The following is a 22,216-nucleotide window of genomic DNA, read 5'->3' as shown; positions in this document are numbered from 1 at the left end:
TTCTCAGCAATTACACAGTATCTTCCAGAATCCTTTGGCACATATTTTTTATTCATACAATCAGACACTTGGGTGGTTATTAAATTGGATTCAGTAAAAAGTCATTTTGAGATCGTTACCACAACTGGCAATTATCTTTAACATGTTAAAACAAGGTCCTCTGATAGACTAATTGCAGTTCTTCCAGACCAACTGTAACTATTCCAACGCATCGTTCAAAACTAATACACTCCACTATCTTTTCAAAACAAATCATATCAATATCAAGCTCTAGCCAGATAGCATTAACAAACAACAATTCAAGACCGACCTCATGGAGATAATCAGGCAAACATTGTATCATCTGCTTGCAGCTTATATCAAGCTATCTTTTTGGTGATGAGATTTCAAAATACTGTCTCAGACACGACTCAGGATTGTTTCTTCCAGATTGCCCTTGATTTAACCCCAGAACCCCATTGTCATCCTTCTTTTACCTCTCTCCCCTACTGCTCCTGTCAGTTTTGGTCTCTGATCCTAATAAGCAGACAAGACCTACACTATCAACATGTACATCTTCTGTGTCAGCCCCGCCCTCCCCCCCCAAAAAAAAAAGAAATCGGACCAGTTCACACTTGTCACTGGAAGGACTTGAACTCTGAAATCAATCAAACCAGAAATGTTTGACTGATTTCTCAAAGATGAAATTACTTGTTTTCACACACTGGCCGAACATGTGATAATTGGAGTTGAGAATAGTTCTGCTTCTGATATTTCACAATTTCTTCCCATCTTTCAATAGAATGAGGACTGCCCCTTCCAAAAGCCTCAAACTCGGATTTACCAAATACAACATATGCTTTCCTGCTACAATTCTGGCTCCAAATTTGACCAGATCGTGTAGTACCACATGTGTACTTTCGACAACCTAATTGGTCAAGGCTACCATGTTAAGCAAATGTAAGGGAATTTTTCTTTAGCAAAGAGAACTTGGCACCCCCTTTAGATGTGTCTCCGAAGTCCTCGGAAATCGACTGGTGAAATCTACAAGATCTGCTCTCCTGCTGCAATCCTAAAGCTGAGTTACGAGTCTTTGTAGAAAATACCATTTGAAGACTGGTCGGCCAAGGCAACCACATAAAGCCACCTTTCTTTGCCAACAGAACTTGACACCCCCCTTTAAAAATGCCTCCCAACTCTGGACTTACCTGATGGGAGCTATGGGATCTGCTCTCCTGCTGTTCCTCTCCGCCTGGGTCATGTAGTCCCACTTGAAGACCAGATTCCAGTCAAATCCCCCCTTCAGATCGGCAGACGCAGCCACGTAATGGAAGTTGTCCATGTTGATGACATCTATGATCGGGCTGACGACGGCGCGGTAATCCTGGATGGGGGGAGATTGTTTAGAAAGTCAGGGGTTTGGGAAGATCAGAACGTCTAAACTGATGATGACACGTGAGTGTGATTGGATGATAAACAACCCCTACGTGAGTCAATTCCAATTTTCATCTGTTTACACATGGAGATATATTGCCTGACCAATCTACATTACAGCTACGCACATCTCGGTTCCTTTCTCGAGATATCCTTACAATTTTTGCAGAGCACAATTATAAGAAATTCTTCGTTTTTGTCCCTTACAATAAACATCTAGGTCCAGTAACACAAAGGTTAGCGATTAATTGTATGCTTGATTTCTACGATTGATTGTATATTGTAGTCAATGGAATCAGAAGTAGAAAATGTTCTACGATCATTGCTAAGCTTTGTGTTACTGGCACCAGGATGGTATTTCATAAAGTAGTTTGTAAGTTACAAATAACTTTACCCATGACTGGTCATACCCTTTCTTGTGCTAAATGATATATCCTAATGCAGTTGACTTAGGGTGTGTTCAATGTCGATTTTGAAATTTAAACAGCAACATAAATTATGATTGAAAACTCAATTCCAAAACTCCAAACACAATTACATGATCAGCGTTGCACCGTTCAGTGTTGAAAATATAAAGCCGTTTATATGTTGATTGTCTTTAAATTTCCCGCTTTCAATGGTGCAGCTTTAGTGCTCGGTTTGACACATTACAAGAAAATTCAGTTCAGGAGCAGTTCATCAACAATTTTGTCTGACAAGTAGTCAAATCTGACAACTTTCCTCGATTCTGATTGGCTGAGAGGCACTGTTACTACGGTAACTGTCGGATAAAACAGGACTTGTCGGATAAAATGTCTGACAAGTCCTTTCATGAAACGCTCCTCGGTACCTGTTTGTGTCGGCTTGACTGCGAGAGAAAATTTAAATACGTTTCAAAACGCAGTTGTGTCCAATGTCGCATTCACGATGCTCAAGGTCGTAAATTAGAGCTGATCGCGTTTACAAACGCATCTTTTCCGACGTTTAAATTTTCCTCCAAATCGTGATTTGAAAGACATTTACTTTTATGACCGGGAAAAGTGGAAATTGAACACATCTTTTATTTCTCATTATATATGAGAAATAAAGGATGTGTTCAATTTCCTTTATTTCTCATTTTGTAATACAATTTTAATCATGATCCAGGTTGCTGTTTGATTTTGGAAACCAACATTGAACACACCCTTAGCGTCTAAAGAACATGTTCCAATCGTGTGTAACTTTACAAACAGCTTAAACCCACCTGGTGATTTAAAATAAACATTAACAACATGTTTCCTGGAGAAGAGAGGTATACTTTAGATCAAAATTTTTCATAGACCTTCTGATTTAAAAAAAAACTGATGTAATTCATTTACTGAAATACATTCAATTTCATTTGTAAATGGAGAATGAAAATGCAATGTTTACATGTAGATAAGGACCTTTATCATGCTTACTGTGAAATTCATTTTATCACAAAAATAACTTATGCTACAGTCATAAATACCAATACGATCGCCGTGCAAATGATTTTCATACACAGAAATAAATGGTATGAAATCATTTGTACGATGTTCGTAAAGCTATAAAGAGTAGCCTTTCAGACCAAATTTTACCAATTGACTTTTTTAAAAAGATACAATTTTGAAGGACACAAAATAAAGTTTTCACCTCAATCTCAATGTGGGTCAACATCAGAATCTTTTCTGCATGCATTTTAATCTTCATTTGAATTTAAAAAAAAAAAGGATTTCAATTTATATATTTTTAAAGCTACTTCCCACATGAAATTCATTCATCTTCATTCTGGGAGAAAATACAGTCTTATCACCTTATATCCACAGTGATAAGATGTAATATCCTTTAACAGCATATATTCAAATTTCTCTTTGGCTAATTTTTTTTCTTTATTTTGGTATCAAAGTGCAAGCATATCATACAAACCCTACTTGTTACACCCTCCCATTCAAACGTTTGCACTGCTACTGTTTATTAGCTGCAATAGTTCAAAGTTCCTCTTAAGCAAATCATCAAGACATGTATTCAAAGTTAATGATGTCCAAAACTATTCGGATAATGAGCATACTCCACGCTGTAACTGACACCACTAGCCCTTTATGTATGATAAATAATAACACTTCGCTTCTATAATGGGCTTTTCACATCAGGATGACATCTCTATTAAGCGCTTTACTGAGAAATTTTGAATTACTTACAAAATCTTTATTCATTCCTTAATATTGATGTAGACACAATAGTGCGATGAAAGTGAATATTTTTGAAAAGAAGCTAATCAATGGAGGAAAAAATGTGGTCAAATCTAATTTATTTGTCAATTTTTTCTTAATATACTGAATATCTATAAAAGAACATTTTTGATCAAGTCATTGATTTTCTACCTTAAATCCCATCTACAAAACTCTGCACATCGGGGGAAGGGGGGAGGTGCATTTCAAGAAACACATGGTGAATTTTCACTGAAAATTTTGCTTTGAGCCAATGAGATGCAAGGATTTTGGTAGATTATAACAAAAAAGTCAGTGAAAACCACCTAGTATTTGTTTCATGAAATGCTCCCCCTATACCTCACCCACATGTCGGCCAACCCATCTAAAGGTTACCTCAAGTCACATGAAAATCCATACTTGAGGGGAACGATTAACATTCAGAATGCGACTCTCTGAACCACATTGTCCTCTGTGACCAACTCGAGCATTTAATAGAGTGATCGTTGCAAGCATCTAGGAAATGTGCCACGGGTCACAAATTAAGGACTACATGAGGAACATTACCGCCAAAGGGGATAATGTCATTCACCGAGGGAGATTACTTTTAATATTCCTTGTAAACTGGGAAAATGTCTGATGAGACTCTGTAATGTTTACGGAGAAATAGACGGCACCTTGAGTGCTAGTTGTAACAAAAGAGCTCTGTATTACAGAGTATTTCTTCCGCATAATGGAAATCTGGCCAATAAAACTGATGATTAAAAAATACATTTGAACTAGCTCTTACCCTGCAGTCGCACCAAAGAAATGACTCCCGTTTGATCAAAACCATTGTGTTATTTTGAGTGGCTTATTTACAATCATTATGGAGTCAGTTTCATTGGTGTGACGGACCATCGCATATAAACCCTGAAGACAATAGACTGAATTCCTTTCAAACACAGAAATCATCCATGACATTTACAACATTCGTGTTGTCTGTCAGTTACATTCTTGCAAAATGGATGTAGTTTTATGAAACTGATTATCAACTATGAATTGACAGAAAGAGAAAAGAAATGGGAGGAATGGCAAACAAATAGTGAAAGAAAGATTGTCAATGAAGAATATTGGATGGCAAAATCTGATAAGAGGTTTAATTACTGCCAAATGGCCCTTGAGTTCCAGATCTTTTTGCTACCTTTTTTTTTCTAGTTGGTCCATTATTTGATCTAATGCCCACTTCTATCGAGTTGCCAGACTGTTACTAGCGAGTGGACACACTGACTATGGGTAAATCCTGGGTTCCCAGCTTTTCAAGAAAACAAAATTCCCTGATTTTTCCCTGAGGTTTAAAAATTCCCTGATAATTATTTAAACCCATTTCCAGTTTTGCATGTTTTCTAGGTTGTTGCAATGAATTACATGGATTTTCAGCATAAAAACAATAATGTGAATCTAATCATTACCATCATAACCAGTCATTCAATGGATGTTGTTTCGATATGCAACAAAAAATAACAGAGTCTGACCCTGACTGACTACCGTGCTTTTGACTTTTGGGCTGATCAAAATTCCCTGATTTTTCCCTCATTTGAGGCATTTTCCCTAAATTGAGGTATTTCTTATAAAAATTCCCTGATTTTAACCTGACAGGAAAAAAGTAAAATAACTTTCCCTGATGGACTAGGAACCCTGTAAATCCCTGCACCTGACATAAAATTAGTAAGACAAATCTTTTCATGTAATACTCCCCAGATAAAAGCTGAGGGTAACTGGAAATACCAAGAGACAGGGAGGGAAATGTATGGCATGCATCACAACTCAGAGCTTGAAAATCATATAACTAGGGTCTGTAACATTAGCTTAGCAACTGATCCTACACATTATTCAGTGCAATCAATCGTTGAAATCAACCCCAAAATCAATCACTGAGCTTAAAAGTCAAGTCCATCTCAGAAAAATGTTGATTTGAATAAATAGAGAAAAATCAAACTAGCACAACACTGAAAATTTCATAAAAATCAGAAGGAAAATAAGAAAGTTATGAAATTTCAAAGTTTCGCTCATTTTTCACAGAAAAGTGCTTTGTACAACTCAGTGACATGCAAATGAGAGAGACGATGATGTCCTTAACTCACTTCTTCTGATTTTTATTGTTTGAATTATACAATATTTCATTTTTCAGATTTGACAATAAGGGCCAACTTGACTGAACATTGAAGTAATAAACAATGCTTATTTCACGTGTTCTGGAAGTTTAATTGTTGTTTCACTTGATTATGAGAAAAATTTGAATTTTTCATATTTCATATAATAAAATACAACAGAAATAGTGAGTGAATGACGTTATCAGTCTTCTCATTTGCATACTGATCAGGATGTGCATATAACTGTTTTGAGAAATAAAGCGTAACTATTTTAATGGAATTGTCAGTGTTGTACTCGTTGGATTTATCTCTTTATACGTTTTGTTGGGGTGGACTTGCCCTTTAATGATACAGAACTAGAGATGCCAACCTCTTGACACAAAAAATCAGACTGAATATCCTCAAAAATCATATTTTTTAGTGAAAAATATGATTTTCACGAAAACTCAACATGACCAGTGCAAGCCTTGAATTAAAAAAAAATTGCCCCCGGCTCGCGGGCTTTTTACAGGAACTGGGGCAATTTTCTGGAACCAGGGGCAATTAAAAAAAAAATATATAACTGTGAACCACACTCCGAATTTGTTTAAGCGCAGCTCCTGCAATTTTTTAATTAGTACAGAAATAGCATGCTAAGTAATAGGCTTATTCAAACAACTGAGAAATCAGATTTAAATGTTTAAGTGTGTTTTGACACCCTCACTCCACATCCCCTTTACATGTGCTTATTTACTTTTCATCTTTAATGAACCACAAACAATGAACCCCCCAAAAAAAATCTAAATAAATGAATAAAATAAACATATAAAAAAGAGAGAATTCAGATCAAATAATTCAGAAAAAAAAATTAAGTTTTTTTTTCATGGTTAGAATCACGGTTGTGGGCGAGTGTTTGTGTATGATTGTGACTGTGAGGCACTTGGATTGCATATAAATTATGTTAAAGAAATGAAGAAATTAAATCAATATCTAACTCAGTCTATTAAAATTCCAGCACATAGCCACAGGCTACATGTAAATTTTTAAATGTACATGTATTGTAGGTTCATGTACCTTAAGTTTTTCACAAGTTATTTGAAAACGCAGATCTTCACAGAAAATGCCTTTCATTCTGGGAGAGTCTAAATCCTGTGAAAATGTATTCATTAATAACTTAAATATTCATCACAATGAAGAAATCATGAAGTTTTTTGGCAGTTCTCAAAAATTAACATGAAATCTAAACTCTATCTGAAACAGAAAATAACCATCAATTAGGCAATTACTGATAGAATTCTCACCCAGAGCTCTGGCAGAGAACAGGCTAGCTAACAGCATACAAGTACCACACTCAAGTGCACGGCGTCCTATTTTTTTTTTAGATGGAGCCTTGTTTGAAGATGTATTGTCTGATATTTACCCCTCACCAAGAAAGAAAATAAAAAAGCTATAATTCACAACTATTGATTTTGGATTAATAAGGCTCCGTTTTGACAAGCAAAGTCGGCGACTGTGAGGATAAGACTCGCACGTCTGTGTGCCGTGAACGGGGATTTATCTCCTGTGCAATTCCAATTACTACTGGAAATGTGTGCATTAGAAATTGCACATGGTGAAGTAGGGGGAAAACTGTTGCCGCTACTGGAAGCACGCGCGTACATGTATTACAGGAAAAAAAAAGACGGACGTACGTAGCTCACTTTTTATGGTACTGAAAAAAAGACGCACTTGGCAATTTGAAACTGTGCTTATACATACATGTACACAGCAAACACGGGACAAAAACAGGACAATGACAGAAAGTCGGGAAATCATATTTTTATGGCCAAAATTGTACTGTCGTATTTTACTTGTTTTATCGTACTAAATACAATAAAATCGTACTGGTTGGCTTCTCTGTTAATGATACAGATCCCATGCTTGATATCACTTCATACAAGATTTAATATGATGCGACAAATAATAACATGAAGAGTCAACAGAACACCAGGGACGACAAACACAGCTTTATTAATGATAATAACACAGCATTTGTTATGATAAGGGCATTCCCCTCTACCAAGTACACTATTCCAATTTGCAAGCGAATACTCTCGTGCTTACATCTGTCCCTGAACCCTGCAATGTGAACACAGACTAATGTGTTTCTGGCCAGCGGGGATTTGGACATCGTGATGGACAATTTAAAGCTACCTGCTAATTTGATTTGAGTGTGAATGGTGGCTGGTTGGCGGAAATTAAAATGTTGTGGGCCAACCCCCCCCCCCATTTCCAGAAGAGAAAGAGAGATAGCTGTATATTCGGATAAGAGAGAGATTGCCTATCTAACTTTCACATAAAAATGAAATATGCCATCTGATAAGAACGTACACTGTAAAAACTATGGTGTTAAAACTGACACCAATTGGTGTTAATAGAGGACCACACCCTGTGGTGTTAAAATTACACCCTAAAGATTGAACATAACACCATAACAACCAAAGGTGTTGTAATAACACCTATAGGTGTAAAACTAACACCACCAATTTAACACTGGTGTAAAATAACTGGTGTGGTCCTCTATGTACACTGGTTAACACCAGTTTTTGCTGTGTATATATCAATATACAAATTCACATATCACTGAGCAATTTAAATTTTATGAATACGCATGTTACTTAGTAATCTCAATTTTCATATCTTTTCTGACTGCATCTACATGTGTATTACGGTCATACATGTACAATTCTCACACTTATCAAATCAATTATCACTGAGGACAGAAATGATGAACATGCATGTATTTCCTGCTATTAATAATATTAGGCATATAGTCCTATCTATCTGGAGATAAAACAAATGAAAAGCAGTAAAATTTGCTCACTATGAACAATGGAGCAAGGTTAACCATAGTCCCACACTAGCTCTTTTTTTTAATGTTGTAGGCCTAGGCTAAAATTGCTAATTCAAGAATTTGAGTTGCTGCATTTGTACATTGTTTCCTTCGCTTTTGCTTGTTCTCGGTTCCATGATTGTGGGAATGTTAGGCTTCCCTCTCACCATATTATGAATCCAACTCGTACAGCGTTCACTTTTATGAGCTAGTCACAAGTTAGATACAAAAGAATGCGATTGCTGACCTAAAATTATGCTCCGCATTCCTGCAGTGTGGTAATAGCTCTATAAATCATCTTGCACAAGTTTTTGTGATCCATCTGAGTGGGAAATTCACAAGAGTTTCAATCTGAAAACAAGGAACGTCTCTCCTGTGCTTGGGACGATGTGTCTCCGACTGAGATTAACATTGGAAATTTCCCCATTTCCTGTGAAATTTCCAAGAAAGAGAGTAATTGATTAGGAGTTCCTGAGAAATGTTCCCTGACTCCTTGCCACCAATCCCCACCCTACAAAATACTTATGATTAACCCCCCTCCTGAAATAAGTCTATTCTTTTCATTGAGAGTTCATATTACCTATAAAATTATTGGATCACTTTCTAAAATCAATATCATTAGCTTTTCAACTTTACAAAATGAAAGCTTTCCATTCCTTCAAAATACACCACTAGCCAAATATTTATATAGCAAGGTAATTTCCATGCAGTGAAACATTTCCTGAATGAAAATATGGAAACACATACAGCTACACAAATGTAAAACCCTCCTGAAACTGTATTGGGTAGGCTACTCTACATAATGACACAGCTAAATTGGCAATACATTTCAAGACAGACCAAAGTTTTTACATTATTTCCAATATCATCGGTCCGTTTGGAGTCAGTTTCGTTGGTGTGATTTAGGTGTATTCAGACCAACTCGATCGCTATAATACCTGTAAAGTTAAAGGGGAATGAAACCTTTGGAACAAATAGGCTTGTGTAGAAACAGAAAAATCAAAGAATAAGAATAAAGAAAGTTTGAGAAAAATCAGACAAATAATGAGAAAGTTATGAGCATTTGAATATTGCAATCACTAATGCTATGGAGATCCTCCCATTGGCAATGCGACAAGGATGTGTGATGTCACTGATGAACAACTTTCCCTTTGGTGGACTATAAAATACCCTCAAAATGTCTCTTTTTGCTTTTTCTTACGATGATACAAACTCTTTATCCATTATGTATTCTTAAAAAATATGTATTACATGCCCTCATGTAGAAAGAACACATGATCTATGGATAGATGTGATAAAAGAGGCAATTCAAGTGAAATATATACTAAAGTAATGGGGAGAGTTGTTCATCAGTGACATCACACATCTTTGTCGCATTGCCAATTTGCTATCTCCATAGCAATAGTGATCGCAATATTCAAATGCTCATAACTTTCTCATTATTTGTCGGATTTTTCTCAAACTTTTGTTGATCTGTTTCTTTGATTTTTCTGTTTTCACACAAGCTATCTTGTTCCAATGGTTTCATTCTCCTTTAAGGACTTGTTAAGGCCTCAAAATACCTGATAATTATTTGTTGCATTCATATCGACGCAAAGCAGACCCTTTCGAGGAAAGGTCTCGGAAGTCACCAGCATGCACAGAATGGTCTGATTAGCAGACGAGGCATGTGCAGCCCATGTCGCCTGCACCCAACTATACTACTCACTGGGCTGAGAAAGTTCTCATAATCTGCTTTCACAATTCAAAAATATGTGTGACCTTAAAAAAAAATCCCTACAAAAGTTCTCGTAATTTCGAATAGTACATACATGTACCTACTGTTTAACAGTTATTTGCTTTTGAAAATATTACAAGTATGTTGCTTACATGTAGAGGCAGAAATCCCTGGTATTTTCTGATTGGGGAAGATCAGGGTAAATTCCCTATCAGAAAAACTTGGACCCTGTCTTACAAAGAGTTACAATTGATCAGATCAACCTCAACTGTATGGAAATCTATCTATTTCATAATTTTTCCTAACGGATATTTGCAAAATGTCCTTTTATTAATGAAGACAAGCATACTAAATTGCCAAGAAAACTATGAATGTATGAATAAACATCATAAACATTTGGATCAAACACGTATTTTAGATGTTGATGCTACTGGCTTTCCATAGTTGAGGGTGATCAGATCTAATGCCCTCATAGTAAAACAGGGCCCAGGTATTTTCAAACTTTGAGCCGGTCTGAATACGCCTCTTGTTGCAGGCGTAAGAAAGCGTCATATGTGAAAGACTCACCTCATTTACCCTTGCTACCAGCGGCTCCAGCCAGTGCTCATTACACTCGCAATGGCTATCCAAGAAGGTGAGGATCTCTCCCGTGGCCAGGTCGGCTCCTCTCACACGTGACCGGATCAATCCTGCGGACAACCAAAGGGTTAACAAGCAACCCACAAATGAGCTCATAAATCATTCACTGCTTTTCATCCAGCCATAATTCTCCCATCTCTGTTCTACCACCTTTCATCAATTTGCATTTGTGTCCATCCATTGCTCCGGAGAATGGAGAATATAAATGGTAGTATTAGTCAGGCTATGGTAGGTCTCAGTGGTAATCAATTACTATTTACATCAACAATGAAGGTTATCATGGGTATAGGGAAGATACAAAAGAAAATCATGAGCACAGCTAAATGTTGAGTTTTACATGCTTATGGGAGACTTTATCACAACAACCAAGTAGGGTCGGATGGAAAAAAAATTCTTCTTAGATGGATAATATGGTGATATTCTTTTTGATAAACTTTGTCTTTTCAATACATCTTATGACATAATTGGAATCAATTTTAAAGAAAGTTCATAAATTCTTTTTAATATACCGTAAGTAACGGTGTATTAACCGCACCTTTTTCTCGGCGGGGCAGAAGCAAAAGTCGGGGGTGCGGTTTATACACGGTGACGGGTCTGAGCCAGCCCGCCGTAATCCCTCCCGTACATGTACGATGTCTGCCAGTTCACAACACATCGAGTGGCCGGGCGTAGCCGCCCAGGCAATGTCGTTTAGAGGGGTATGAGCCGCGGGTAATGGGAAGCGATTATTGCAATATTAATTAAATGTTGTCCATAACAAACGCACCCACCTTCATGACACTAATTTTGACTTTATTCTCGATTCAAAGTATCGAAGTTCCCTGGCGAATTTAAAGAGACGCCAAGCATACTCGGTAATATTTTGTCACCGCTGAGCGAGAGTTGAGTGAGCTTAGAGATTGCGTTGTAATGTGGTTATAGTGCGACTTAAGCTGGCGCTATTCAAAGTCCCGTTTCGCGCCAGCTTGTTTTTTTTCCTTCCTGTTTGCTTTTCACAAGATACCATGTAAACCACGCACGAGACGGCAAGAAGCCGTAAAAAAACAAATGGAAAAAATGCCAATTTCTTTGTTTCTTGAACCTTCCTATAATCCCGTATCCAAAATTCATGCTAAGACATCAAATTTCTGAAAGTGATTGTGAGATTGTGATGCAAGAAATGTGAATGTTTCTTCCTCCTACGCTGGGCCTGGGAAAGACACAGATCATAATTTGATAAGATGTACTGGCATGACTTGTACTGTATCGTAGTTTGCAATGTAATGGCAGTGCTGTGTGTGTACACTGTGACTGTGAGGTGAGCGAGTGTGTAAGTTGCCAATATTGTCGGGACCGTTCTTTCTTTCTAACATTTGTAGATGAATTGATCAAGAACAGCATATATCTGCATACCGGTAATCTCTTTGGATACTTTGAAATCTTAAAAAACTTAGATTTTGTTTCTTCGTACCTCAAATATGCATGTAAATGTGAGAAGATTTTTTTTTTTTTTTTTTTTTTTTTAGTCCAAAGTTGGGGGTGCGGTTAATACACGGGTGCGGTTAATACACCGTTACTAAATTCTTTTTACGGTATCTATTAAAGTTACACTATAGGAATACAAGTACATGTAATTATAATTGAGCCATAGTAAACATACATAACATTAACTTCAGTATGATATTGGGTTCACAGTACATTGAGCACAAGGAAGAAATCACCCAATCTTGAGGGGATATATGGAGACAATGTTAATCTTACTGCTGTCAATTAAGCTATTTTTTTTGTTTTTCTCTCAATAATTGATTAATTCTTGGCAGTAAGAGTCAAACAAATTGATCAAAAACAGATTTCCTTATGATTTACCGGAAGCACACACTTGAGTATAACACAGCCATCCCACACCAGGAAGCCTTTATAGATTAATCGTATCACTAACGTGTTTGTGTAAATTCAAACAACGCCATTAGTTTGATTTCCGACAAGGGAGTCGCTAAAGAGCTTTTTAGCCATCAAATGCATCTCATGTTTTGTGCTTACAACGCCGTAGCCGAGATTGATGCGGATATGATATTATAGCCGGGGCATTGCGCCACGGTCTGTGGAACGGTGGGTAACTCGAGCTACTCTTGGGGAACAACTGAAGTGGTATATTGGTCCTTAAAGCTCACAACACTTCTCTGGGATGGGACATTCTCCCTTCTCTCGTAACCTACTTTCGGGAGTCTGTACGGACATTGTGCCTTTTCTTAGATATGTTACAATGGAATTCGATGGGGAATGTATTTCCTGATGGCCTTCCTAGGCAGTATCAAACAGAAAAGTCATCTTATAAAGATGTCCCACATAAATTCTTAGTAATACAAAAGAAATGAGAGCAGTTTCAATTAAACTGATTTTGCAGATTTCCTTTGAAGACTGATCTCTCAATATTTGCATGTGATGACATAAAATGGATCAAATACAAAAATTAAGATGAAAAAAAGAGAACTAATGAATAACAACAAGCTAAGATGCCCCTCATTCTCAGTCCCCATTTCACAAACCAATTATAACAAATCTGCAGTATCGGTTGGAAGCTATTGAAATCCTTCAATCTGAATGGCTGACAATAAATTTGTTATAGAAATTGTGCATTTGATATTATAATAAGTCTCTATGAGACAAGGACCCCTATTGGATTGCTCACCTTGTCTCTTTTCATTCCTCAGGAGTTTCACCTTCTCAATCTTGAGTAATTCCTGACCATCTTCGGCTGCAAGGAGAAGAAAATAGAAGACAAATCAAACGTCAAATCTCTGCTGATGAGACACTTCCGTTCAGAACCTTCACACTGGAAGTGCCATAGGCAGTTCTCACTGCCCTAAATTATAATATTCAATCTCATGTGCTTCACATAAGGAGAGCTAGCATCTTAAATGAATGGGCTTGTGCACTGCGAAAACTCTGGTGTTGATCGGTGTACATAAGACCACACCAGTCATTTTACTCTGGTGTTATATTTTTTAGGGGGAGGGGGGTAATCTACACCTACATGTGCAGGTATGGGGGTTATTACAACACCTTTGGTTTTTACTTTGTATGTGTTATGTTGACACTGTAGGGTGTAATTTTAACACCTCAGAGTGTGGTCCTATATACACCAACTGGTGTCCCTTTAAACACCCCAATTTTTGAACAGTGTGAATAGGGAAATGTTATATAGGTGTTAATACAAATCATAAGTTATTACATTGATTAAGAAGCTTTCATGAAACCATAAACATACAATCAACAAGACATCACTGCAAAATCAGCATGAAATGGACATGAAATTGGATCCATTCATGAAATTATGATTCGGTAGTCCATATTATATGATATTCTACATAAACTTAACTTAAGTCACATGTATATGATATTCTACATAAACTTAACTTAAGTCACATGTTTTTTGCAAATTTGTCAGTGCTGTGAGAAAAACATATCGAGACCCACTTTAGATTAAATCTTTACAGCTTTGTAGAGTAGTCAAGCAAAGAAGCATAACATTCCCCCTATCTTCATTAGATATGAAACCCTTCCTATCATGGTCTAATAATGTGGAGCGTTGTGGCCCAGTGGATTACTCTTCTGACTTTGAAACAGTGGGTCGTGGGTTCAAATTCCAGCATTGGCATAATTTCCATCAACAAAAAATTCATCCACATTGTACTGCACTCAACCCAGGTGAGGTTAATGGGTACCTGGTAGGATTAATTCCTTCAATGCATGAGCGCTGAAAGGCAGCTCGACCTAAAGCCGGGGTAATAACAACAACGCGCCTCAGATTAGAATATTTCTAGATAGATGGCGCTATATAAATGCGTATTATCATTATAGCCCCTTTCACATTGAGCAAAGTTTACCTTGGTATACCAGCAGAGTGTAAGTTTATAGCAATTTCAACCTAAAGTTAAATCTAATGCTACAGTCACACCCACAAAGCCGACTCCAGACCGACAAATGCTTCTATGTCATTATCAATGACCGACCATCTGTCGGTTTGGAATCAGTTTGGCTGGTGATGCATTACCCTACATGTATTTCACGGGTACACAGAATCCCGGGTAAAAATCCTGTGAACTGGCTTTAAGTGTAATGTGAGATGCCATTTTGTATGCAACATGTACATGGCTTTTCATTAGACATGTCCAAATGACACACACAAAAAACATACATGCACCATATCTCCGTTTTAAAATCTTCATGTATACAGTAACAAACCAATCTTTGAACAAATAGAAATAGATGATGAAGAGAAAAAGTCAAGTTAACTAGGGTTGACTGGAGTGGGAAATATTGGTGGCAAAAACCAGTAAATACTGCCTCAACAAATTTTTAGATAGGAAATAGTAGGAAATGCAGGGAAATACTACGAAATATGCTTATTGAATTTTTTCAGGTATTTTCCAGGTGTTCCTCATTCATGTTCTAGCATTTCTTGTAAAGTTGTAACTCCTTGTACATCTTGAGTACTTCCCAGCATTTAGAGGTTTTTCCCAGTATTTCCCAATTGGGCAGGAAATACCTAACTTTCATGAGAATTGGCAAGCCTGAACAAAACGCTTTACAGGCAATGCAAGTGCCTGGATGAAAGAAGATACACTCTAATCATCCCCTAGGATGAATATTGAAACCACTTCAGTCATATTCAGAGAGATCTGGAATAAAGATATCTCAACAAAAAGTGATAACATTTCCAAACACAAAAGCAAGGCAAACAAGATTTTCAGAAAAGATAAAATGGTTTGTGTTTAATACAAAGCTGAAGGAAATTATATTAAATGGTTGAAACCCTGTCAAGTACAATGTTTTGACTAGCATGTAAATGTTCTTTTGTTATTATAAACAATGTGATAACTGATACCTCATACCTATTCATGTCAGCACAACAGATTAAACATTCAAAGTTTTTAACCCCAATACATTTCCATGACTTTTTTTGTCACCCTATAATAGAATGTTGTCATTCAACATAGAGGTGTCAAATATATCCTCTAAGTTTATGCACTGTTCTGGAGATGATTATTCAAAATATTCAAACTGAAAGGCCCCTATTCTGAACTCGGGTTTAACATGTAGTCCATGGTCTAACTCTTTGCTAAAATTATGGGAAATCAAACATTTCAAAATTTGTTCACATGGTATGTTTCTTATGTTTACCCTGTTCTTTCTTAAATTATTTAATGTTGAAGACATTATCGTATCTATCCTTCCCAGACATTTAAGAATGATTTGAGAGTTAGATGAGCTGATACTCGGAACCTCTACTGTTAGAGATTTATGTCACATTTGGCTATCCATACAGTTAAACCACAAATTTAGACCAGAGTTTAAATTAAACCCGACTTCAGAATACGGGCCAAAGTGTGTAACACTGCACTAGTCTAGAACTATGATATGCAGCACTTTTCACACTACAGACCTCCAAGAAATAAATTTTGGCAAGTTAATTTTTAGGGATGCTATTCTATTTAATATATTAATAGGGATGTTATCTGTCACATTATTTTCAGGGATGGAAAAGGGAGTGGAAAATATGTAATGAATCCCACCCCCCCCCTCCAGTGATAGTCCTAACAAAAATCACTGTTGATATGAATAAAGAACAATTTGTGATCGAATATGCCACACATTTGGAGGTAGAGCGGGGGTTTCGGATTCCGGTGATCTGGGTTCGATTCCCAAATGGTGTGCCAGTGCCCTTTGGTAAGGCATTTATCCTCATTACCAGGTCCCTTAGAGAGGACCTTAAGCCGCTGACAGAGCTGCCCAAGTTGTATTTTGCATTTTCAGTATTCTTATCCCCCCAAATCAGTATTTAGACAAAAAAATCTGTATTTTTACCATGAGATAAATATGCATGCATAATGGCAAAGTTCGATCACTTCTTTTGCGCCCCACACCGTCGCACACGAGACCAAAAGCTTCAGTCTAGATTTTGGTTTTTCCGCTGAACTGCATTGGCTCATTCACCAATACATAGACTGAAGAATTTGGAGGCCCGTACGTACAGACAACGTATTAGCAGTAACGTTAGATCTAACATTCGACGGAAACCTGATTTTTTTCCGATCGTTTTTTGCACATAAAATCATAAAATGTCACATTATGAAAAAGAAATTGCATCCATATTTACGGAAAAATGTATGAAATTCAGAAATATCGTACCTTAGACCGCAGTTACCGCTAATTCCTTTCAAATGATGATCGAAACATCGTCATCTTCGATCCTTCCGTCGGTCAACGTAAGTTGCCATCTTGGATGACGTCATCATCCTTACTGACGTATTTACCAGTCGCAAAATATCACGATTTGAGCTGCTGCTTTGCGCTTGTAAACTACGTGCGTGCGCTCGGAACTTGTCACCCGCATTGATTCGCCAGGATATCGAAAATTCTAATCGGAAAGCCTTGATGACAGCCCAACTCATTGAACGTAGAGGGCAGCAACACACGGCTGCCATTTTTTCATCTCCGCCCGAAAGCTCCCAGATGCTATAGTGGGGCAACAATACCTTTTCTTATCTAATTTGTTTTTTCCGTATTTTATCATGAAAAAGCGTAGTGCCGTATTTTAAATTGATTTCCGTATGAAATACGGAAAAATCGTACTACTTGGCAGCTCTGCGTTGATCCCCTGGTTGCTTGCTCACAGGCATTCGTGCTTTCTTAGCAGTCAGGTAAAAAACCTTGGTATAACATGAGTTGTGTTCTAATAGAGTCAACCATCCCTCAGAGATATAATGAACGAAACAAAACCGTGCTATTATAGAGACATCACTCATCAAGCATTCTTGGAAGCTTTACAGAGTCTGAAATACTCTGCATGCATCCACTAGACTACCCTAAGAGAATTCCACACACCTTACATCATGGTAGGGTGACTTGATGGATGGAATATCAGGTGCAAAGAATGGTTAGAATGTTTACGTTTGGTTTTCATCGTTCTCTGACAGACACATCAAAGAACAGCTAGTTTCAATTACCCTGTTCACATATAAAACAAGTTAACAAACAAACAAAATATAAAAACTGCAATTTTTGCAGCTATGGATGTTAAAGGACAAGTCCACCCCAACAAAAACTTGATTTGAATAAAAAGAGAAAAATTCAACAAGCATAACACTGATAATTTCATCAAAATTAGATTCTAAAATAAGAAAGTTATGGCATTTCAAAGTTTCGCTTATTTTCAACAAAATAGTTGTATGAACGAGCCAGTTACATCCAAATGAGAGAGTTGATGACATCACTCATTATTTCTTTTTTATTTTATTATATGAAATATGAAATATTTTTATTTTCTCGTCAATGTCATGTGAAATGAAGTTTCATTCCTCCCTGAACACATGGAATTCCATTATTTTAACATTTTGTGCTTCAGGCAAGGAGGTCCTAATCGTCAAATTCTTAAAAATTGAAATATAAAATTCAAACAATAAATAACAAAAGAAATAGTGAGTGAGTGACATCATCGACTCTCTCATTTGGATGTAACTGGCTCGTTCATATAATTATTTTGTTGAAAATAAGCGAAACTTTGAAATGCATAACTTTCTTATTTTACATCCGATTTTGATGAAATTTTCAGCGTTGTGCTTGTCTGATTTTTCTCTATTGATTCAAATCAACATTTTTCTGAGGTGGACTTGACCTTTAAATATAAAAACATGCATCAGTGAATTTACTGTTATTTGCTTTTTCCTTTTTCTTGCTAATTTTGTGGCTATTTTGCAAATGTGATCAGAGAAAACACGCCTCGATTATATATTATTGTACAAGTGTTGTAGGATTGTGATATATATATATATATATATGTTTTTATTGTCCAACTTAATGGAAATTCATTTTGTTTACATGCAAACATACAAATTACAACATATATAAGGAAGTATACAAAATCAAGGAGAGACAAAATTAATACAAAATATTGGCGTGCACATAATACATTCATTCTTATACATAAGTCGATTAAAACAGTATAACAAGATCATTGTTAAAACTAAAAACGCGTAGGCATATTGTGTGTGATTATCATTATCATCATTTTAGAACTGTTAAAGGAGTAAAAGTATCAGGTCATTTTATCTTATTTAAAGCAAACTCATAAACTGCATCCACAAACAACAGTAAATGTTGCAGCTTCTTGGCAGATTCACAATATACTCTCACTTTATGTGTGTGATCATGTTCTTTGTTTGTTTGAATGCTGAGTAAAAGCTTGAAGTAATCCACATAAAGTTGATACCTCTGATGTTGAATGTCAAAACAATTCATCCTACATTCTCTACTAAAAAGCTTTCCTTGCAAAGTTCTACTTATGTAATATGTAATGCTGACAGTCTGTAGGCCTACATATACGTGTATAATAGTAGTCACTCAAGTCCTTAGAAAATATTTGTCCTACATGTACTGTCAACATAAAATTTGAAACTAATAAAGACCCCCATTTAAACAAATTAATAAAATCCTCTTTGAAAGCTCAAAATTATAATTCTTAAAAAAGCGCAGACATAAATTATTTATCTACATTTTTATTTTGATTGATCACTTTCATGAGCGGGTTTCTAAAGTATGAAAATGAGCACAGTACAGAAAAAGAGCCACTTGATTCTAAATAATCAACTGTGACCGATGACTGTTGAGTCGTCGTGGTGTGAAAAGAGAAATAGCTCTTCATCACCATCAAATATTCATGCATAGTATAGTAGATAAGTGCCCTTTATTGGCAATTACAAAATTTGGTGGTGTTTCACAAAGATTCAAGAGTGACTAAAAATTGCTCTTAAATTCCTCGTTGCGTGCGGCACACGCACACATAACCCACCATCGCATCGGTCAGATCATAATACAGAGGATGCGCATTACAGCAAAATTAATTAATGAGGTTACAGGCTAGATACCACATGCATGTTGGTATTAAGCATGACTCTAAGTCTCACTTAAGTTTTTGTGAAATACCCCCCCCCCTCCCTGGTTGGATAAAAGAATGTACACAAACAAATTCTTAATCAAGCAGCAAAAAAAGTATAATGCACTCAAAATTGCATGTTTTACTACAAACCCAGAGCAGTATGCGTGTGCCATGGTGTTGCATGTCTATGCTATAGGGTGAGGACTTAATGGTGTACATGTACATACTGTAAATAATGAGGGCAATATGTGCTATGTACTGTAGTGCTGATGTGAATGCTATAAAACTTCACTTTACTATAAATTGATTGAATATCTGATTCTTATACAGAAATGGTAAATTTAGAGATGTGTTTTGGGACAGAATATTGAATGATGTGGATCTATGTTTTATCAATGTCTGTTGAATGATCGTCCTATATGACGCCAAAGGTCATAAGAAATAAATCCAAAATGGCAGAAGTTCACATAACCAGGAAACACATCAGTCACTGAGGTGTATACTTACTTCAAACACTTCCTGTTTACATGTGGGAAATTGTGTGACATTTATTTTCAAAAATTTATTGCCAGTTTGTAAAGTTGAGTGACAAGTACATTGGGTTCATACAAAAAGTTATTCAGACAAGAAGTGGTGCACGTAACAAGTGAAATCTACTTCACCAATTTAGATTATATTAAAAACTTTGGTCTCATTTTATACAAAAGTGGACATTTTGACAGCTTTGGACTCAACAGAATTAGCAAGATTAACACTACCACAAATCTAGACTTCTACAAAACTGTTTAAAAAAAGTTTTTTTTTTCTTTAACAAATAAGTGCTGCCTAAAAATGAATTTCACTTGAACATTACATCATAAATTATGGTGACCATGACAGGGGGGGGGGGGCTTTCATAGAAGAACAGCAATTCCAACGGGTCATACAATGTGCCATGTTAATATGTCTTTCTAATCTTTCTGTGCATCCTCATGGCATGCCTATCCAAGATCCATCAATACCCTTCTCTCCTTTGCCTTCCATCAATTTCAATTATTTCAAACTTTAAGAACCTTTTCTACTAATATTTCCAACAGCTCTACAGCTTGAACTATTTTCTCTCCAAATTGAAATTTACATTTCCCTGTTTGGCCAAGAGCAAAGAGATTTGCATTTAAGGAGTTTTTCGAAGCACTTGGCTCCACATTACAAAAATAATACTGATTCTGAGAAAAAAAATTAGAAAAAACATTGAAGAGATGAAATAGAGGAATCGTGGTTTAAAGAGCACCATCTATCTCTGGCCAGACGGGATGACAGGATTCCCCGAGGCAACAAGACAGGATCTATAAGCATCAGTCTGCTCAAAATATACAATAGCATCTATATGCATATGCTAGCAACTTCTGACAAGTCATGAAATATATTCAATCAATTATGCATGAATGTAGAATATTAAAATAACACCATATCCAATTTGAACAACAAAAAAATACCCCATATCAAATTGCGTTTTTTATACATGTACTAAGAACGATTTCTGCTTTTGATAAAGTTAAAAGCAGAAGCCCCAAAGCGGTCCACGGAGGGTAATCCTTCAAAGATAAAGATCAATGAACGGATATCACTATCAAATTTCAGTCAAGTGATAGTATCAAGGGACATAATAGTGAAGGAAGGAAATAATGCAAGAGTACTGTAATTGAAAAAGTCATATCAGGTACAATAAGAAAGGAAGGAATCACACATGGGTCTCTGAATTAATTTTCCTTTTAAAGTATGTTTTGAAGAGTCTGGGATCTGAAAAGAACATGTGTTTACTTGCCCTTTGGCAAGGCATTAATCCTCATTGCCAGGTCCTTCGGAGAGGACCTTAAGCCGTCGGTCCTTCATGCTTTCCTAGCAATCAGGTAAAAAATCCCCCACTTATTGTTAACTGTTTTAACGTGGATATTTAAAAACATATTTCTTCAAAATGAGTAAAACAATTTCTGAGAATTTTCATTCACCTTTTTCGTTTCTAAAGTATTTGGTAGGCTCAATATCACACCAAATAATTCATATGGTCACATAAACATCATCATTATTTTTTTCTTCAACTTCACCCATCCGGAAATACACCTGAATCAAATTAATTTCAATCATCATGAAAATGCTCCTATGTAAAGGGGAAGGTCTATAATCGGCTTTGAATAGAAACCACAATCCCATTATCACTCTTCGAGAGGTTTTAACCACTTTTGGAATGCAAGTCCTGGGGCCCCGTAACAAAAAGCTCAGCAATCATCATAGCACATTGTTTAACAATTGATTGCATCAAGTACAATGTACAATTAATTGTGGGAATCAAGCGTATGATTGATCGCTAACCTTGGTGTTACG

The 22,216-nt window shown here is 36.4% G+C and overlaps 1 protein-coding gene across 1 annotated transcript in view; it reads right to left on the bottom strand.

Annotated features, from left to right (window-relative positions):
* LOC121418216 (polypeptide N-acetylgalactosaminyltransferase 2-like) overlaps positions 1–22,216 on the bottom strand; it is a 91,258-nt gene that overhangs the window by 38,685 nt on the left and 30,357 nt on the right. Inside the window, exons 5-7 of the mRNA XM_041611953.1 lie at positions 13,607–13,672; positions 10,867–10,988; positions 1,188–1,363 (exon numbers count right to left, since the gene is read on the bottom strand). Of these exons, the coding sequence (XP_041467887.1) occupies positions 1,188–1,363; positions 10,867–10,988; positions 13,607–13,672 (364 nt within the window). The remainder of the gene's footprint in view (positions 1–1,187; positions 1,364–10,866; positions 10,989–13,606; positions 13,673–22,216) is intronic.

The sequence above is a fragment of the Lytechinus variegatus genome, chromosome 7, assembly GCF_018143015.1.
Source record: "Lytechinus variegatus isolate NC3 chromosome 7, Lvar_3.0, whole genome shotgun sequence".
NCBI lineage: Eukaryota > Metazoa > Echinodermata > Echinoidea > Temnopleuroida > Toxopneustidae > Lytechinus > Lytechinus variegatus.
This window is presented reverse-complemented; position numbering and strand designations above follow the sequence as displayed.